The 19,436-nt window shown below is 35.4% G+C and overlaps 1 protein-coding gene across 5 annotated transcripts; it reads left to right on the top strand.

The window, feature by feature from the left end:
- The first annotated feature begins 1,340 nt into the window (after positions 1-1,340).
- Positions 1,341-19,423, top strand: LOC128986701 (uncharacterized). Of its 5 annotated transcripts, XR_008490147.1 has the most exons (7): positions 1,341-1,641; positions 6,768-6,858; positions 7,876-8,131; positions 11,271-11,357; positions 12,023-12,111; positions 14,918-15,038; positions 19,035-19,423. XR_008490147.1 is itself a non-coding variant. In XM_054407190.1 (6 exons), exons 2-6 carry the CDS (start codon positions 6,775-6,777, stop codon positions 19,184-19,186), a joined length of 702 nt encoding a protein of 233 aa, XP_054263165.1. In that variant the 5' UTR covers positions 1,422-1,641; positions 6,768-6,774; the 3' UTR covers positions 19,187-19,423. The 5 variants fall into 5 exon arrangements, 4 of the variants coding, with proteins under 4 accessions (XP_054263165.1, XP_054263169.1, XP_054263167.1 ...); XM_054407190.1 differs by lacking the exon at positions 11,271-11,357 and having other exon boundaries at positions 1,422-1,641; XM_054407194.1 differs by lacking the exons at positions 1,341-1,641; positions 11,271-11,357 and adding an exon at positions 1,655-1,742.
- The last annotated feature ends 13 nt before the right edge of the window (positions 19,424-19,436 follow it).

The raw sequence follows: 19,436 nt of genomic DNA, 5'->3' as shown, positions 1-19,436 counted from the left end.
TCTGTCTTTAGCTAATCCATCATACAAGAGTATTTAGAGAGTATGCTCATGCTGAAATTTAACTTTTACTTAAAGAAAGATTATTTAGTTTAGTACCAAGAAATAAATCACAAACCCTTACATACGCTGTATTAATGTTACTGTGGCTGAATGCTACTGTATTATCCTGTGATTGTATATTCACTACTCGGTTTGTAAAATGAGGTGCCGGAACTGTTACCTATTTAATGTCATTTGTACCTATTTATGTAAGGTATCTATAATTGTCAGTTTTTTTTTATCTTCCCAAAAGAGAGCTACCGGAACTCTGTTCCACCGCGTTTCCCCGCAAATTGAGCACTGTGTTTAATAATTCCTACAAAGGAACTAAAACCAAAAACCCCTGTAGTAGCTGAATTTATTCATTACTGTATCACAAATTACTATAATCTTAATTAGTCATAGCTGACTAAAAAATAACAATAAGCTTGTAAAGAACAACCACAAGAAGCCCAGGGGGGAGCCCCCCCCCCTTAAAGCTGTAGAGATGGTGCTCCACCTCGCGAGCCAGCCTCACCATATTGCACAATTTTCTCATGGTGTTCAAATGGTATCTATTTTGTGGCCATCCCTTGACCCATTGGCTTAACCAATGCTGTTTCCCCATGGGGATTCTGAATGGCACATTAATTGGCTGAAAATGGTGAATGGAAGGTTGAGGAAGGCATGTAAACGTTTTGAGATCGCCCTTTGATTTATCGGTCTGCTAGCGTAAAGCACGACTACATGAGCTCCTAAAATAAAATAATTTAACAAGATATAGCAACAAGTTATATAATTTGTTACTAACTATAACTCAAGATAGCCGTAGGTATTGAAAAAACAGGGTGACATAAATCAATTATCTTTAGGAATTTACTTTATTGAACTAAAAATGTTACTGCTAATTTTCCCCTACTAAAAAAAAGAATGGCACCAGTCCAGGCTGGTCAGGTGAGAGATATGTACTACTGTATACTCATATTACAACGACCTGGAGACCAAAATTTTACAAGATTTTTATTTTAACGAGAAAAAGATACCTAGTGAATTCCATTTAAATCTGGTATAGATCGAGGGATCCATAACTATCCTACGGCCAATCCTCCAAATTCCAATTCATTGACGTTACAATGGTTCTCTTTTAACCTCATAAAGAAATCACGTTTATCGGTGACGAGTGTTGTCACAATTGCGAAAGACGATCACAGTATCGCCGGCCGAGACCCCCGAGATATGGTACCTAACGATGCAGCGATTGCGGGAGCGAGACGATTGCGTTATTGTCGAGACCGCCTGAACACAGTAGAAGTGATAGTGAAGTTTAAAGGATCTTGAGAGACGATCACGGTATCACAGAGACCGCAAGATATGGTGCCGATGAGTGTTGCCGGGCGATTACGGGAGACGATCGCGGTATCACCGAGAGAGTAAATAATAAATGAAGACTTGTAACGGTAGTCTTTGTAGTAACCGAATTAAACCCATACGATCAACAACCGAATGAGTGTTATCCGATAGTTATAACCTTGAACCTACCACTCGCTAGACAGTAGACAGACGCAGGCTCCAAACAAAGTTGGATAGATTTAGTGACGGCTACACGTGGGATTCGAGTAAGGAGTAAGTCCAATTGCACATATTGTAAACTGTAAAAATAGCCATGAATGTAAAAATCGTTATCTTGTTTGTTAAATTCATTTAAAAGCGTGTCCACAAAAGAGGTAATCTCCATTCTCCAGTAATTTCTTCTAGGTAATCAAAAAAATTGTAAAACGGAAATAGTACTGTCAATCAATCTATATTGCTAATAATAGTTGGACAATTTTATTCATTGTATTTCATCTTTTCAGTTCCTTCCATCAAGGAAGGCATAGAGTTAAAAGGCAATTGAAATTGATAATGATAGCCATTAGAATTTTGTTTAAGTTATGTGATTTTCGCTAGTCGTGTAATTCTAGATTTAGATCAAATTTAAATGTTTATAATCTTTTCGTAATGCATAGTGTAATTTTTTTTATTATAACCTATCAAAATACACCTAAGTTATACATGGACATGGACAAATTGTAGACGAGATAACAAAAATACAATGATGTTAACTGAGTTATGAAGTAGGGTAAATTTACATGGACCTTACTCTTTGGAATAGTTAATTTTACATCTAACACGCCCATGGAAAGAATGAGTTTGGACTAAAAAAGCCGTAATGTATCCAAAGTTAATGGTATAAGAAACTTCTGTTTGGCGGCCTTCATTTATCACACAATTGCGCAGTTTATTATGTATGAGTCACGGAGTCACGTGACATAATTATCTGATTTATCTGCTGAGCAGTGAGAAGTGAGCAGTGGCCAGTGGCCAGTAGACTGTACCATAGATTAAACATACTACTGTACGCAGGCTTAAACTACTTGTGAAGTCGCTTCTACTTTGCCCAAACTGTCAGGTACGGTACCTTAGTTATTTACTGAAGTCTGAAACACTCTAAGTAAAGAAATGATGTAAGACGTCATAATATAACATGGTGTAGGCCTACAAAACACATACGTATTGTTCACCATGGATGTAGTTAAATTTGCATAACTATTTACGGGTTTCCTCAAGTTTCAATTAGATTGAGCCATTCTTGTTCTTATAGTTTATGTTTGTTTATTATTTTTTTTTTTTTGTAAAATGTAAATTCCGATTACGTTTTGTCATAGATAAAACATATACTCCCTTAGTATATTAGTCATCCTTATGGATCAGCTGAATGCTGAAGACAATTTTATTTTTAGTTCCAACCAGTGCCACTAGGTGTTTTTGTTAACAATTTGTTTCTACCAAATGAAATGGTCTAATCATAAATAATTAAATTGACTCATGGCACTTGACCGATAGCTACTATCCTTTTATCAAGACCCCACTACACTACAGGTTTATAATACATATATTTTACTAGTTTATTTTGACGATCAGGGGCAGTTTTATCGAAGCGTGACACCAAACCCCGCTTTATCCCCGTGTATTGCTGGCGCTGAGCACAGAAAACATACTAGTATGTTTTCTGTTCGCTGAGTTTCGGCGACTTGTGTGACGTCACCGCGGCTTGACTCCGGTCTGTAGTGTAGTGGGGTCTTGCTTTTATCTATGCTAATAGCCTAAGTTCAAAACATTGTGTGCCGTAATGCGTGTTGCGTTATCTGTCGTCGCGACCCACGGGAAGGCACTCAAGTACATGAATGAAACACGGGAAGTAAACCCCGTGAGTCAGCGGAAATGTTTGCATCGTTCGTTCTCGTGATGTTAAGTCCAATTAGCTGAAACCATTGACTAATATATACCTACAGTCACGGGTATACCTACCTATACCTTACCTATCTTTTAATATATAGGTATATATAGTCAATGCTGAAACCCTACTGGACTGAGACTGTTTTAGGACGATATGTTCTCTTCAGCGCGGGAATGTTTTCAATCTGGTCTTTTCCTTGCCTCTACCCTCTCCCCGCCAACAACACTGCCCGCTCTAGCTCTATGCCCAAGTGTCAAATAGAGGTCGATGGTGTCAGCTTACGTATAATCAGCTGTACAAAGGGAAGAGGAGTCCCCTGCCTTTGTTTATTTGTTGGGAAATAAACAAACATGACTAATCATATTTCTTGTGATAAGAATGATAATTCTCCATTTGCCACTGTACAGTGTACATCAGCAAAAGTCAACAATCTACCTACTATATTATCTTTAACAATAATTAACAAGACACAAAAACATAAAAGATAACTGTTACCAGAACACAATGCTCTTTACTTTACATAAACCAAATCTTATATTAAAAAGAAGGAATACCTCTATATTTCTTAACATATTCAGAATTAGAACATCAATAACTGTAAAATAATAACATTGAGGTAATTCATCTTCTGAACATTTCCAATGAAGTCATAAAAACGTTTCAATTACAGTACACAGCTTGTAACTATTTGAGGGGGTTATTTTCGGCTCAAATTAATTATTTCAGCCCTTTCTGAGAATAATGTATTCTCCCTTGGTTTAAAAAATCTCCCTTTTAGTAGTTATCTCTGTATCCTAAAAAAATGTAATCAGTCGTGTTCAAGGTGTGTTAAAAATTAGCAAGTTTCATTTTAAAATTATTTTAACAAAGTTTTACTTATTTATTTGTCTACATTGATATTTGCCCTACAAAGAATTCCCGTTAGAATATGCACCTGTGCCAGCGCTTCTTCCAATCCCTGAAACACTTCTTAAATTGATCTTTGAGATAGACTTAAGTACTTTCAACTATGTACTTTTAATGTCATTTACACGGCTGCAAAAACGACCCACTGGGATGATTGCACCTAGTTTCCACGTCATATCCGTAAACAAACCTGCATGTGTCGTCACCTGTACGTTTAAGAAATTCTGCAACGTCGATTCATTTGGTGACTCCTAAAGCAACATTTGCATCTTTTTTTGTCATTATTTCAATAATTTTGGAGTAAATGCTGCTATTACGTGTTCACATTCAAAATATAGGTCTAAGACACAAAGCACAACGTTATTAATCTCACTTTTGCTTGTGATCGGAAATGGTTGCATTGCAATATTTGTAAACAACATTTAATGTAAACATAATATATATCAGTGACAGCTAGAAAGTATAATCTTGATTTAAACAGCTGTTCGTTATTTCATAGATGAAGTACTTTCCAAACAGATGATTAGTATTTCAAATGGTGTAGCCTATGTGGTAAATACAGAGTTAGGCAAAAGTCTGGAACCCCCCAGTCAACTTTTTAACGCGTTGCAGTAGGAAAACCAAACTCGGCGAATATTTACAACATAAGAAATTTCACTTTTTCATAAAAGTTACAACTTTGCCCCAGCCCCCAAAATGGGGTTATTTTGGGGCAGCCCCAAATTTTCACAAGTAAACACCTATCATGTGACCCCTCATTTTAAAGGGTTTATCAAAAGAAATTTAATGGCGCAAACCAGAGGTCAATATTGCACCTCTAATCAAAAAGGCAGCCATTTTAATTATTTAAGATGAGCAAGCAAGATAAGGTCTGGACGCCCCCAGTTTAGGCTACAATTTAATATTTTAATACTGACCAAAAGGTGAATTCTTTTTTTTATAAAGGTATGCCGAGTTTTAGTTTTCCTGCTATAACCTGTTAAAAAGTTAGGGGATATTTCAAAATGACTGCCATTTTGATTAGGGGTGCGATATTGACCTCTAGTTTGCACCATTTAATTTGTCTTAAGAAAACCCTTTAAAATGAGGGGTCACATGATAGGTGTTTACATTTGAAAATTTGAGGCTGCCCCCCAAATTACCCCATTGTGGGGGCCGGGTATAAGTTCTAACTTTAATGAAAAAGAGCATTTTTTATGTTGTAAAGATGTGCCGGGTTTGGTTTTCACACTGCCACACATTATAAAGTTAACTGGGGGTGTCGAGACTTTATTTTGCTTGCTCATCTTAAATTTAAATGTCTGCCGTTTTGATTAGGGGTTCGATATTGACCTCTGGTTCGCGCCATTCAATATTCAATTTCTTTTGATAAACCCTTTAAAATGAGGGGTCACGTGATATGTGTTTACATTTGAAAATTTGGGGCTACCCCCAAAATATCCCATTTTGGGGGCTGGGGCAAAGTTGTAACTTTGATGAAAAAGTGCAATATCTTATGTTGTAAATATATGCCGAGTTTGTTTTTCCTACTGCAACTTGTTAAAAAGTTAACTGGGGGGTTCCAGAATTTTGCCTAACCCTGTATATGGAGAAAACTGACAAAAATTGCACAAAATTGGGTTTTGGAACGTCCGTTATTTTATTTAGAAAGTAGTGAGGCCATATTTTAATGGCTTTACCTAACCCGCCATGTTAAACTTCCCTATCCTAAGCGTGATGTATACAACTTCCTTACTTCTCGAGTGATGTAAAGTATCAAAAAACTCACTCGGTGATGTAATGAAACCCATTTAAATAACATTGAGTGGATAACTTAAAAAATATAACTCTATGGAGCCAACGACGTTTAACGCTAGAAATCAGCTGTGTGCTTGAATTTTATTGTTATTGTTATGTTTTGGAGAATTTTCCTAACCTAGCTTTTGTTTGTAAATGAACCTTACTGTTATAAGATGAGTGAAATGGGTAATGAAAAATATTGTTTGTAACCTCCTGTATATTGTCGGGTCAGGTAAAATCTTGTACGTTACACGTTACGCAAGAGCGTGTTTACATCACTTAGGTAAATTACGGTATGCAACTCGCTTCGCTCGTTGCACAACTTTCACCTGCGTGATGTAAAAACGCTCTTACTACACTTGTAATGTAAATAGCTATTAAGACACTCTCTCCTATCCGGTGAATACATTAAAATGATTTAAATATTGATAGGTACTCTACTGAGGTCTTGGAGTAGGCCGCGTGCAATTTAATGTTACAGACACAAAGACAGACAGACGGACAGAAATTTGGATAAGCTTTCGGCTTTTTTAGGCTATGATACGTAAAAATAACCAAAAACTGCATGATTCTACGCAATGTACAGACAAAACTTTAATTTAATTATATAGATTTATTCTGTAAATCGTCACTGAAATATTTACCTGACAAGTTATTTCCAAAATAGATACTGGTATGCACTCTGCAGCAGCTCTGTATGAAATGAAGTAAGGTTCATTGTGCCTTATCAATTTTATACAATACTGACTAAGTATTAAAAAAGTATTAAAAAGACTATATTTTTCAGACACAATATGGCACTGATTCCACCGCTAAAAACAGCATTTTGCGGTTGCTCCAACAAAACTGGTTGCAAAATCATCGGATGGGCAACATTGGTATGTTTATATCTAAATAACTTCTTGATCATAAAATTACATCTAATAACATTTGAAATATATATTTGTACTTATAATTACTGCTGACTTACAAGATGTTTATGTACGGCACAAGGTCAATCCCTGACTATCGCCGGTTTAAATTTTGAAAATGCATGCTTTTTACACGGACAGCTTCATGTTGCGTGCTCACGTGGTGGTAGGTACCCCTAAAAACTTATTAGAAAACCCCCCAGATACACCCGATGAAAAAAAATTTGTTTTCCACTGGCAATTTAGTAAATTAAATATTCTAGTTTTGTATTTAGGATACATTTTTATTACAGGGTGATATGAGGCAGTGAAACGGCACGATTCCGATAGATGCTGACAAGGAAATAGGGGGATATTAGAGTAGGGTACAGGGGAAATGGCCATAGGTGTCTAGACAAGTGGAAATTTCAGTACCCATGGAGCGTTGGACGAGTGCACAACATGCGTTTACTGTAAAGGCATATTACAAAAAGGTGGATATTATGGTTTGTGCTCAGCGCACTTTCCGTTGTGAGATCAGTCTATCGGTGCGGGCTCCTGTGCCATCAAGGAAAGTTATCCTTTTTTGGGTGAATAACTTTAAAGCCACTGCTAGCATGACAAAGCGCTATAAAACGATTGCAAACGTTATGCAAACGCTAAAAAACTGCATGGGCTGATTTCAATTCATAATTCAACAATGTGTGCAAAACCAAGTACGTCATTATTTTACCTACACTGTATTAAAAAATATGATTATTTTAAAGGTTAAACATTAATTTCCACTCCTGCACTTAGGATTTATGTTAAAACAACTATCCTTTTTTTTCTAAATAAATTATTTGTGATTTTTAAAAATCGTGCCATTTTACTGCCCTACCCTGTATTTATCGTAAAGAACAAATTATCATTTAAAATAATAGTTGTTAGCCCATCAACGTGCTCCTGGTAACTGCTAAGTCAACTATATAATAAATGTTATTATATGGCATTCTGTTTTTCCAGGTTTTAGGTATTATAGGACTAATAGTATACATATTTATACTGACGTGGGCTTCAAACTCAATATCTAACACAAGTGACGAAGAACTGGGAGAAAAAATCATAAAATTGCTTAACAAAACCGAAACCCAGAATGTTGACATTGATGATGAAGATCATGAATTTAACCTTGAATATGTTTTGAGGAAGGTGGTTGGAAACAAATTAGATACCAATGATCCTGCAGCAATTGGCCAACATGTGAAAAAACAGCTGGCAGGTAAGGTTGTCTTAGATTTTGGTGAATCCGTAGCCCCATGGACATCGGGCCCAAGGCAGCGATGTCGCGGATCCGAATCCTGGTCATTGCCACTATACTTTTGATCAGTATAGTTCACCCTTGTACTCTGCTGAGTCACCCATGCTTGGCTGTATACGCTCCACCGTGTCGTAACACTTCGGCCCAAGTAACACTTCGGCCCAGTAACATTTCGGCCCGAAACCCTCAGATGTGGCCTACGGTCCAACTCTCTACCTGCCCACTAGTAACACTTCGTCCCAACAAAATATTTGACAGGTTAGGTTAGGTTAGGTAAGATTCCACCGATTCTCCGTCATGTGAGGTCCGAGGATGCAAGGGGTGACGGTTGGGCGACATTCCACCAGAGGGTGGTTGCAAAGTATACAGGTCATGTACCTCTTACTACCTGAACTGCGTTCCTCAACCCTTGTCAATTTTTCATTGGGCCGAAATGTTACTCCATTAGCTTATTTAATCATCTGTAAAAGCGAGTGGGACGAAGTGATACTGTTTTTCTAGGAAATTTGAGTTTGGCCGAAATGTTACTGGGCCGAAGTGTTACTACATCCGCTCCACACATGCCTTTTTGTGGCTTGTGTGGACATGCAACTTTAAAGTAGAAGCCAATGTTCAGTAAAGCAAATGCAAATGCCAACCTCTTTAAACAAAAATAATTCTGTGAGCCCATAAAATATTGAATTTCCTTTGACCCAGTGACGGATCTAGAACAGTCCTAAGGGGGGGTGAAACAGGGGGTATGGGGAGTTTCGGAGTACCCCTCTGAAAATTTTGTGCAAATTAAGTCTCCTAAATGGCAGTTTTATACCATTTCTTTGTCCAAAGTTAGTGTGACAAATTATTTTACGCAATGTGTATGCACTACAGTACTGTACTACATGCAGTAAAAATTATATATGTATGCATGCCCGAGGGGGGGGCACCACGAGTCTTAAACCTACGTCTTACCATGACTACAGCAATACTATATTCAAGCTTCATTCTGTGTTGTTTCTGCTCTCAAATTAGATGATCCCCCTGAATAGAGGGTTGTTTGTGTTAGAGGACTGTTCAGGAAGTAATAAACGTTTTGGAATAAAATAACAAGTTTGTACAAGATTAAATTTGTACTATGTACATTTTATCAAAGTGGAGGAGAAACTTTTAAATTCCTTTATTGTAGATTTCCACAGCAAGCTCAGCAACCCGGTGAGTTGCAATTGGAAGTCCTTGTAGCTATCACAGAGCTAAGCTGCTAACCAAGGCTTCATTTTTGTGCAGATAACGAGTCACTTAGAGCTAGTTCTGGCCTGTAGGGTGGGTGAATGAGGGAAAATCTCCCATTTGAATGATTGAAGGAGATTGTGTGAGTGAATTGATGAGTTAGGTCAGGCGTTGTCATGCAGAAACTGACTTTTGGATGTAAACTTTATACTCATAAGGTCGAATAAACAAGTATAAATGTAATAATTTATAGCACAGAACTGTATAACTTGAGTAGGATTTAGCCTAGATTAAATAGAAGCCATTTAATTTCCATTTACACCACTGTTACTTTATTGATCAAAAAACAAAATGACAATAGGTATATACTTTTCATTTAGTTACATCTCTGTGTCCCAGCCCTAAACTATAAAATTGAAATAATCTTACTTTATGACGATACTCTTTTGTAGAAGTCTATTCTATGACAGGAACTCCTTTGTAAAAAATACAAATGTATAAATATAACTAATATAACCATTCTAAACATAAATTTCAATTACCATTCTTTTCATACATCATGTGCTTTTTGCAAGTTATAATTATTCTTGTAACTAATTAACCACATTTAAGAATTTGAGGTAAACAAACAGTGACTATTATTTCTATTCTATTCTATTCTATGATTCTGGGGAGATTGTATCGATGCGGTTGAGGCTGGGGAGACAGTGGTGGGTTGCTTCGCCGACTTGTCAAAAGCATTCGACTGTGTCGATCATATCATTCTTTTGGAAAAATTGGCTTCAATTGGCATCTCCGGAATTGTTTTCAAATGGATTGAGTCGTACATGACAAACCGACACCAAATTACTGAAATTAGAGGAAAATCAAATCACAAAATTAAAAATGTCATGTCGACTCCTCAAAAAATCACAAGCGGAGTTCCGCAAGGATCCGTATTGGGGCCTCTCCTATTCTTGGTTTACATTAATGACATCACCAACGCGATTCCAGAGTCTGATGTCTACCTCTTTGCCGATGATACAACATTGGTCATGAAGGGTAAGGATGTTGAGACTCTGGAGGGCGAAGCAAATGAAAAAATTTCAGATCTTTCAAAATTTTTTGAAGCAAACAAACTCAGTTTAAATTCTCAGAAAACGAACTATTTGTGTTTTCAAACAGCACAAAAGCAAAATTCCAAAAATAATAGGACTCCGAACCTATTTATAGGAGAGAACCAAATTGAACAATCAAAAACGGCTGACTTCTTAGGGGTGAGGCTGGATGATAGACTCGGATGGGGCGAGCACATTTATGGATTAGAGAGATCGCTTGCTCGAGGACTATTCATCCTACGTAGGATGAGGTCATACGGCAGCGATGATCTGTCCAGGCTCGTCTATCACGGACTGTTCGAGCAGTACATTTCAAATTCCATCATTTTGTGGGGTTCTTCCACCAAAAAGAATTTGGAAACAGTTTTTGTCTGGCAAAAAAAAGCAATAAGAACCATCCTAGGCATGCCACCAGATGCCAGCTGCAGAGATGCATTCATCCAGCTTGGACTCTTAACTGTCCCATGCATATTCATCTACGAAGCAGTAGTATACATAAAATCACAACACATTCAACCTCATTTCATAGATCACAAATACAACACTAGAAACAAAGGAACTCATGCTCAACAACACAGACTAAAATTGTTTGAACAAAAACCTCACTATTCCGGTTTAAAACTTTTCCAAGCACTGCCAAAACAACTTCAAAACATTCAAAAACTCTCAAAATTCAAAACAGAAACCAAGTCTTTCCTGACAAAAAATGGTTTTTATGATGTGGAAGATTTTCTAAATTTAAAAAACAGAGCACTTTGGCCTAGGATGTGATTTTATTATAAGTTATTTTTTATTATTAGCCTATTACTGTATACCTATTGACCTGTCCAATTCCTGCCCTGGACTACGGACGGAAACTACAAGTATTCAAGTATTCAAGTAAGTAAGTAAGTATTTCTCCAGATCTATGTCCAATAGTATTTTTAATGCAAATTTTAATTACAGATTTAACTTCTAGATTATGATGGAAAATAATATTTTGTACTTATAATGTATACGAGATTTGCCTGCCATGAGATACAGAATGAATTAATGATACCAACTTTAGTGACAGAAATGAAAAAAGAAACAATGTTTCCACTACGAAAAAGTCGAAAAATTAAAATAAACCAATTATGCTTCTTACATAACTAAATTTGCTAGATTTTTTTAAAACAATATAAAAATCTGTATAACTTTTGTTTTATAATTTTGAAACAGAGACCTTTTATTTATTACATAGTTTCCCTACAATTCACAACCTTGATGATAAATCACTGTTGGTTTTAAGTGTGTGGCAAACAAAATCCTTATTACAGACCACACCTCACAACTGGTGGCATGTTCAGTTGCAGCACACTTTAAACTTTAATTTTGCACCAAACGGGCAGCAAAATGACAATATTCTAGTAATGGCTGGATAGCCATTGAGTTGGTAAAAACATGTACTAGAAAGTGTGTGATCAGTGTTCGCCAATTGGTGTCAGACGGAAATGTTCCTTACTTTCTGAACGATCCTGGTTTTCTTTATCAAATCAATAAAACCAGTTTTCAAAGAGTATTGTACTTGCAGTTATGTTCAACGTTTTGATCTTCTTGTATGTGGTCATCTTCTTGATAGAGACATTGACCACAACTACAATGCTCTATGGGGTCTACAAGGTATGTATTTTCTAAAATGTTTTTTCACAGCATTTCATTATTTTTCTTTTGGAATTGAAGGTTCTGGGATTAGGGTTCTGAACGTTGGCAAATTGTTTTAGTGCACCAGATTCATAGTGAAACCAAATAACAAAACAAAAATATTTATGAACTATTTGGAACACATAAGTCAATATTAATCCTATAAGAATTCCAATAAACACACCAATAGGGTACTGTAGTAATTTTGTGGACTATAAATATTCATCCACTTTTTCATTGAAATTTAGATTATACAGTACAAAGTTTACTCATGATACAAACACGAAATACACACAATTATATTGTTCATTACTAATTACTATTATTATTATATGCCTACATTACAAACAATCCCAGAGTCACGTATCATCTAACAGAGAGAAGTAAAGGTATAAAGGAAACTTGCCTATGGGACGACCGTGTGGTTTGTGCCGGAAATATGCTTTTGAGGAGTGATGAAGAGCCTGAGTGGCGAGCATTGTGCGGAAATTCCTATTGCACTAGCCACATGGTCTTCCTCCAAAATTGGCATGTTAGTACATGAGGGCGAGGTGTTTAACTTTGTGCTAGACACAACATACGTGTACCATTGGATGTTTCCTCTGTACTTCTCTGTAAAGCTGCTAACCCAAATATCCTCCAATGAATGTCAAGAAAACAAGCACAATTGTCGCATATTTTCATTTTACTTTCTCTGTAGTATGGGAAGAGTAGCTATTGTTTTTTCTCAAAATTTTGAGTTTGAATTTTGGCTGGAAGTTTTTTTTTTTGGGTGCTCCTAAATCGAAAAAAAAACAGTTTTCAAAGTGATGTATGTGTGCGTGTGTGGATGTGTACAGAGCTGCATACGACACCTCCTGGTGGTCCAAGTATGCATCGATTTGCTGATACGATACTGTTTATTATTATAAAAAATCCATACATTTATCTGTATAAATAAAATTAGAGTTTTGTCTGTACATTGCTCAGAATCATAAATTTTTAGGTTATTTTTACATTTTATACGTTAAAGAAGCCGAAACAAGTCTCATCCAAATTTCTGTCTGTCTTTCTGTATGTCTGTAACTTCACTCAAGTTGGCATTTTACGCAATCTTCTCCAGGAAGACGAGAGTACCTATCAAGATCCAAGTCATTTTAATGTATTCACTGGATTGGCGAGAGTGTCTTTAGCCATTAAAATATGGCCTCACTACTTTGTAAATAAAATTACGGACGTTCAAAAATGCAGTTTTGTGCGATTTTTGTCAAGTTTTCGTCATTTTTTATCACATAATCATCTATGAAATAACAAACAGCTGTTCCGATCAAGATTATTTTTTCTAGCTGTCACTATATGTTTACAAAATGTTGTTTACAAATACCGCAACCATTTCCGATCACGTTTCAAAGGCAAATCCCATCCAAATGAGATTAAAAACGTTTTTCTTACATAAAGGATTTAATTAATCGCAAGTGGAATAATATAGTGTAACCGTAAATTAAATTAAATAACTAGGCATCATCCAGGTCAGGAACCAGAGATTCTTTGTGTATAAAATTATTCTTGAGTTTTGATAACCAGAAAGTAGACATTGAATCAGTTTTGTGTACGGCTGGGAAACTTAAATTTATTAGTGATTGTCGCCAATAGCTTAGAAACAAGGTTCCACTCATTGACGGCGCTTCAATGGCTGTTGTGTAAAGTGTAAAGTAAAAAATCACAACTGCAGTGGGTGATTGTAACAGAGGTTTACGGATGATGCTAAACTCGATTTTCCACTGTGTCACTTTCTGTCCCTACCATATAGTCAATAGTTCCTACTCACCGTGTGATGCAATCGCTGGACCATGCAGCCAATAGGCCCATAGCCCATCTCTTGGGTACGTACGCCTACCCAATTATTTATAACAAAACCTTTTTGACGACGATCCTTGATACTGGTACTTTTCCCTATAATACACGGCCTACCTACTTAAGAAATAAAATTACAAACGTCCAAAAACCCAACGTTGTGTGATTTTTGTCACATTTCCTTCTAATGTTTTCTTTTCAAACTGTTACCGATAAGTTTACATTAAGAGTTGTTTACAAATAAAGCAATTAATGGGAAATAACTTTGATTGCCGATAACTTTTTACGAGAAAATCCAAAACCAAGAGATCAATAACCTTGATTAACGCATATAATTGGTCGGATGTACTATAGTTTTTAACTGTAAACGTTGGTTTTTGGTACTGGTTCTTTTCCTTTGAACCGTTGGTAGCAGCAAGAATCATTTTTACGTACCAACATATCACTGTAATTTACAAATTAGCTATCGTTGGTGTTGCACCTTATATATTACAGGTGTATTCAATTTAATTGATGTCTTAACTGTATAAGTTTTGCTTTTTCTGTCTGGATTCCAAAATGTTAGTTTATGCTAAGAAAACGATAACGCATTTTAGTGAAGCATTTATTCAGCAAACCATCATGAATTGTTCAAACGCTTTAAACGTTGTTTATGTATCAATGGTTCTTGGCCTATTTTGGTAATTTTTATTATAAATTAGGTACCATTCTAAATCGTCTATAGTACTTCATTTCATATAGCAAGCCGATTCATTTAGCATTTCGACAGAATTTCGAGTCATCTTATATCTATCTGAAAGTATGCAAACCAACTGCTGTGCTTATAATATAAGAAGGTTTTAACTGACTACGATAAGATCCCCGTGCGTAGAACGGGCACACAGCTAGTTTATGCTATAGTGTGTCTTTAGTAAAACACTAAGTAAACTTATTCAATTATTACATGTTACAGAATAAGTCCGGCTACATCATGTTCTACTTGGTCATTAGTGCGATAGCCATCGTGTTAATGTTCCTTGGCTTATTCAGATCTCAAAGTCTCTATTTCCTACTCTACATGATAGCCATCATGAGTAAGTATAGAAATATTTAATAGGCTAACATGAATGTTGTGATAAGTGTTTTTAAGCTGCAGCGCATCTGATGACCGTGTTTAAGGTATCATTGGATAGATCGTGGCCTGTAGATTTGCCACAAAACAAAAAAATCTGTGAAATTCCATCAGGGCTCTGCCCCAGTGGCCTTCAAAGATGCCATGTTTTTCTTAGGGAGAAAATGTCTGTTTACATTTTGAACAGATGAATACATTGAAATTGACACTATAATTTGAAACAGTTGGTTATACTAAAATTGAAATTAATGGAAACATGAGCTATATAGCCCAGAAAAATTAGACATATGCTCCCCAAAAAATCATCTAAAGCTGGAAAGTATTTTAGGTACTTTGCTGTTAAAGGGAACATTCATTATTATCGATGATTTTTTTCTCGATATATCGATATTAACAAATTGAAACATATCAGCTGACAATGACGAAAAATATTGTTCAGTATCAACAAACATTAATGAAATGAAACTGTTCTAAAATAAATAACCTAACATAACTAACCAAACTTGCTGTAACATTTAAAAATTCCGCGTTTAAAACTTGCCTTTTATATTCAACCCAAACGGTTATGTTTAAATGGTACACCAAGTATGGTTGGTTATGTTAGGTTAGCTTAGAACAGTTTCATTTCTTGTTGTCAATTTGTAATGGATCGGAAAACCAAAACATCGATATATCGAGAAAAAAATCATCGATAATAATGAATGTTCCCTTTAACAGGAAAGTACCGTATTTTAACACCTTTTGGGGGTCCCAAATAAGAGTCATGTGAGTTTGCGACGGATTCTGATGTCTGCTTAAGTTTTGGGAGTCCCAAAACTATGAAAATTTTGTACTTTTTCAGTTTTTCACTCATAACTCTTAAGGTGACACAGTACTCCCTATTCCGCCCATGTTAAAATTACAGTTTTTAGGTACACATAACTTTTACAAATATTAACCTATCAACTTGAAATTTTTGTACTAAGTTTAATACATTATTACCCACAATAATATGAAGCAAAAAAAGTTTTTCAGCAAAATTAAATTTTTTGTATGATTTTAAAAACTTTATAAAATATTTTGTAATTTTTTAACATAAAATATTTTTTTTATTTCAAAGGTTTTTGGTTGTCATGAAAACTGATTCGTATTATTGTTCCTTATCATATGAGGAACACACACACCAATTTTTATTGAAATTGGATTATAATTGAGAAAGAAAAGTGTACCTGACTAAAAACCACTTGACTTTCGGAAAACGACAAAAGTACCCCCTGTCACGGGTAGTAGTAGGACCCTTGGGCATGCTAAAGTAAGAGTGTATAAAAGTCGCTGTATAGCTTAAAATAATTTTTTCTTCCATAATATTTGGTATTACGTGTTCTACAAAACTAAATAATAAAAAATGTTTAAAAAAATTTAATATTTGACGGCGTACCCTCTGCGTCTTGATTAGTAGTAGGACCTTGGACAAATTAGGCTGCAATAGTTTATAAAAGTAGCTGAAAATTTTAAAAATAATTATTTTCTTCCTTAATTTTTATTATCTACGTGTTCAAAAAAGTCTGTTCTACAAAACTAAATAATAAAAAAAAATTTAAAAAAATTAATATTTGAGTAGGCCTACTGTGTTACCTTAAATGACAAAACCTACAGAAATTGTTAAGCAGATGTTTCTCTAAGTCCATTAGGTTATGCGTCAATTGCTGTTAAATATGTCAAAGTTTGGCTGCTTTAACTTTTCAAAAGGGCTATTTTCACCAACATGGTTAAAAAGTTTGGTTAATCGGTTGTTAAAATTGGATAATTTTACTAAATTGGGTAAAAACCATTGATTCTGCCATTTAAATGGATTAATAATTATAAGATAGTGGTTTATTTCATGGTCTAGAGGTTTATCCAAGAAGGGGTGAAGAGAGCATCACCCTCTATGTAATTTTAAGTCGAATATTGTTGTATGGTGTTCCAGAAATTCTAGGATTCGTCCCAACCTCCCATTTGTAAGACCTCATCCCTGGACACTCCAAAATTATCAATTCTAACAAATAATAAGACATTACAATGAGAAAGATGATAATGGGACAGATGTACATGGTCTTACTATTATGTCTTTCATCTTGTCTGAGAAGATGGTTGGGAGTCTTCGTCGATCCTGTCATCTAACTTCTCATTATCGGAATCTCAAATATAAGGATTCATTTCTTGCTCTTCTTTGTCATCCTTATAACAATACCATATAACAATACATGTGTGGATATTTATAGGTATGCACTGTGGATGGGATACTCCCTGGTGTGGATTAACGTCTGCACTAGTGAGTATTACGACTATCCGCAGTACTATCCTGATAATTAGACCAATTCGTATATACCAAGGAAAAAATGTGGTTCGGATTCCACTATAAACTGTAGGTCCCTTAGTTGCCATTAGCTGTTTGGGCTATTAATTAACAGCTGTGTCTAAGGAATGTCGGCCTTAGTCACTAACAAGACTACAAGATCGCGCCACTCATCCTACACTCATATCCATTCATACTTGGCTTAAAATACCTACATTGTATGGTCGCCATTTCATAAGAAAGTATTAAAGTATTAAAGTATTAAAGAAAGTCATCCCTATTGTCTACCTTTAGCTAATGCCTGTTTATATAATGATTACCAGCTGGTTGTAATGTTTACTTGTTTGCTTTGTTTTTAATGTTGTGTTGAATAAAGTTGGTTAATAATTAATTGTACTTTGATAAATATGTACTTTTTTGTTGTAATAACATACAGAAAAATTGTCAAGTGATTTTATTTCTAAGAATGTTTCATCTAAACAAAGATTAATTATTGTTATTCAAACAAATACACTCATGAGACATACACAAATGAAAAAAAAATTTACCCTATCAGTGCTATGCAACGATATATCGTTGTGAATCTTTTTCCCAAAATGTACTTTGGGACGAAATATCGTTGTTCGTGTTTCATCAAATAGTGCCAAGCGAAGATATATCGTGCCGCACATTCAGCATTTTTTAGATGAAAAATGTTATTTTTACCAAATTTTTTCCTCACACACTAGACTTTGCCCCTGTGTCAAGCCTAGCACTTTTCGTACAAAATAAGTAAATAACTGGCATTTCATCGGAAAATTAAATAAAATTCCAGCATCAAAAGGGTTAAATGTTAAAAGTAGCTTAATATTAATCGGTGAGGACACTGACCTAAATAGGCAAAACATGGTGTTACGGTAACTACTACGATGTTAAACTGTTATGTGAAGGTATTTACCTTAATAGTCTAACTAAATAGTTCAGGGGCTACATAATGAATGTTTCCTACCACACTGCATGGAAATTATCACATTGCCATACCTGTAAACATACAAAAGAGCTCTTTGCCGCTCTAGAGCGGCAACAGATCATTCACGCTCGCTAATCAGCTGATTTCCCAGTAGTTGTCGCTTCCAGACCAATCACAGTAGGATGTTAGTTAACAACTGGTAAGAAATAACATAACCTAAATGACATTTTATATACATATAAAAAGTAACAACAATACATGAATAGGTGGAACATGTTGATACTGTTACTGTTGATACACTGTTCTATGAAATGGCGACCATACAAAGTGTAGGTATTTTAAGCCAAGTATGAATGGAGATGAGTGTAGGAATGTTGTGAACCACTACCATGATAAACGGTACAGTTCAATACAACGTTGATGTCAAGGTATACCTTATAATGGTTTAATCTAATGGATTAACTATTGTGATTTGCATCTCATATCAAGCATTTTCCTACTTTTTACTATCCTTATTCCTTACTATGTGGGTGTCCAGTGAAAATAATTTAGAACTGTATATTGACAAAATGAGGGTTAAACATGATTAAATAGTTACAATAAAATCATTCACTAACCCATAGAGTTCAAAGGAGTTCACTAACAAAACAGTAATCAAACTTGAATGTTGAATGTGTCTATATTTTTTTCAGTCACCCATCTGTATTTGACTTGGGTAGTCTACAGCTTCTACATAGAGCTGCGTGATCCTGCAAGATCCTCTTCTCCGTCAAAGAATGAGATTCGTGGACAACACCATATGGAGGGACAAGTGCCGATGTTAATCTCAAAAGGAAATCATTGAGCAAATCACCCCAAGAAATTAGTGTCAAAAGCTATGCGTAGCTCATACGTAGGTCTGCTTTCTGCTTGATCTAACTTTATGTTTTATATTTTTATAATAAACTATGAGTACAAATCACATGTACAAAAGGACATACATTTATATCAGGCTATGATGTAATTGATCCCACAGAAATAAAAAGGCACTCGATATTACTTTAAGTGTTTGTTTTTATATAGAAATAAATGTTTATTTTTATGTGCCTTTTGTT

Source organism: Macrosteles quadrilineatus, unplaced genomic scaffold (assembly GCF_028750875.1).
Source record: "Macrosteles quadrilineatus isolate MER2022 unplaced genomic scaffold, UCM_ALF_1.0 Scaffold_2__2_contigs__length_208266976, whole genome shotgun sequence".
NCBI classification, from domain to species: domain Eukaryota; kingdom Metazoa; phylum Arthropoda; class Insecta; order Hemiptera; family Cicadellidae; genus Macrosteles; species Macrosteles quadrilineatus.
This window is presented reverse-complemented; position numbering and strand designations above follow the sequence as displayed.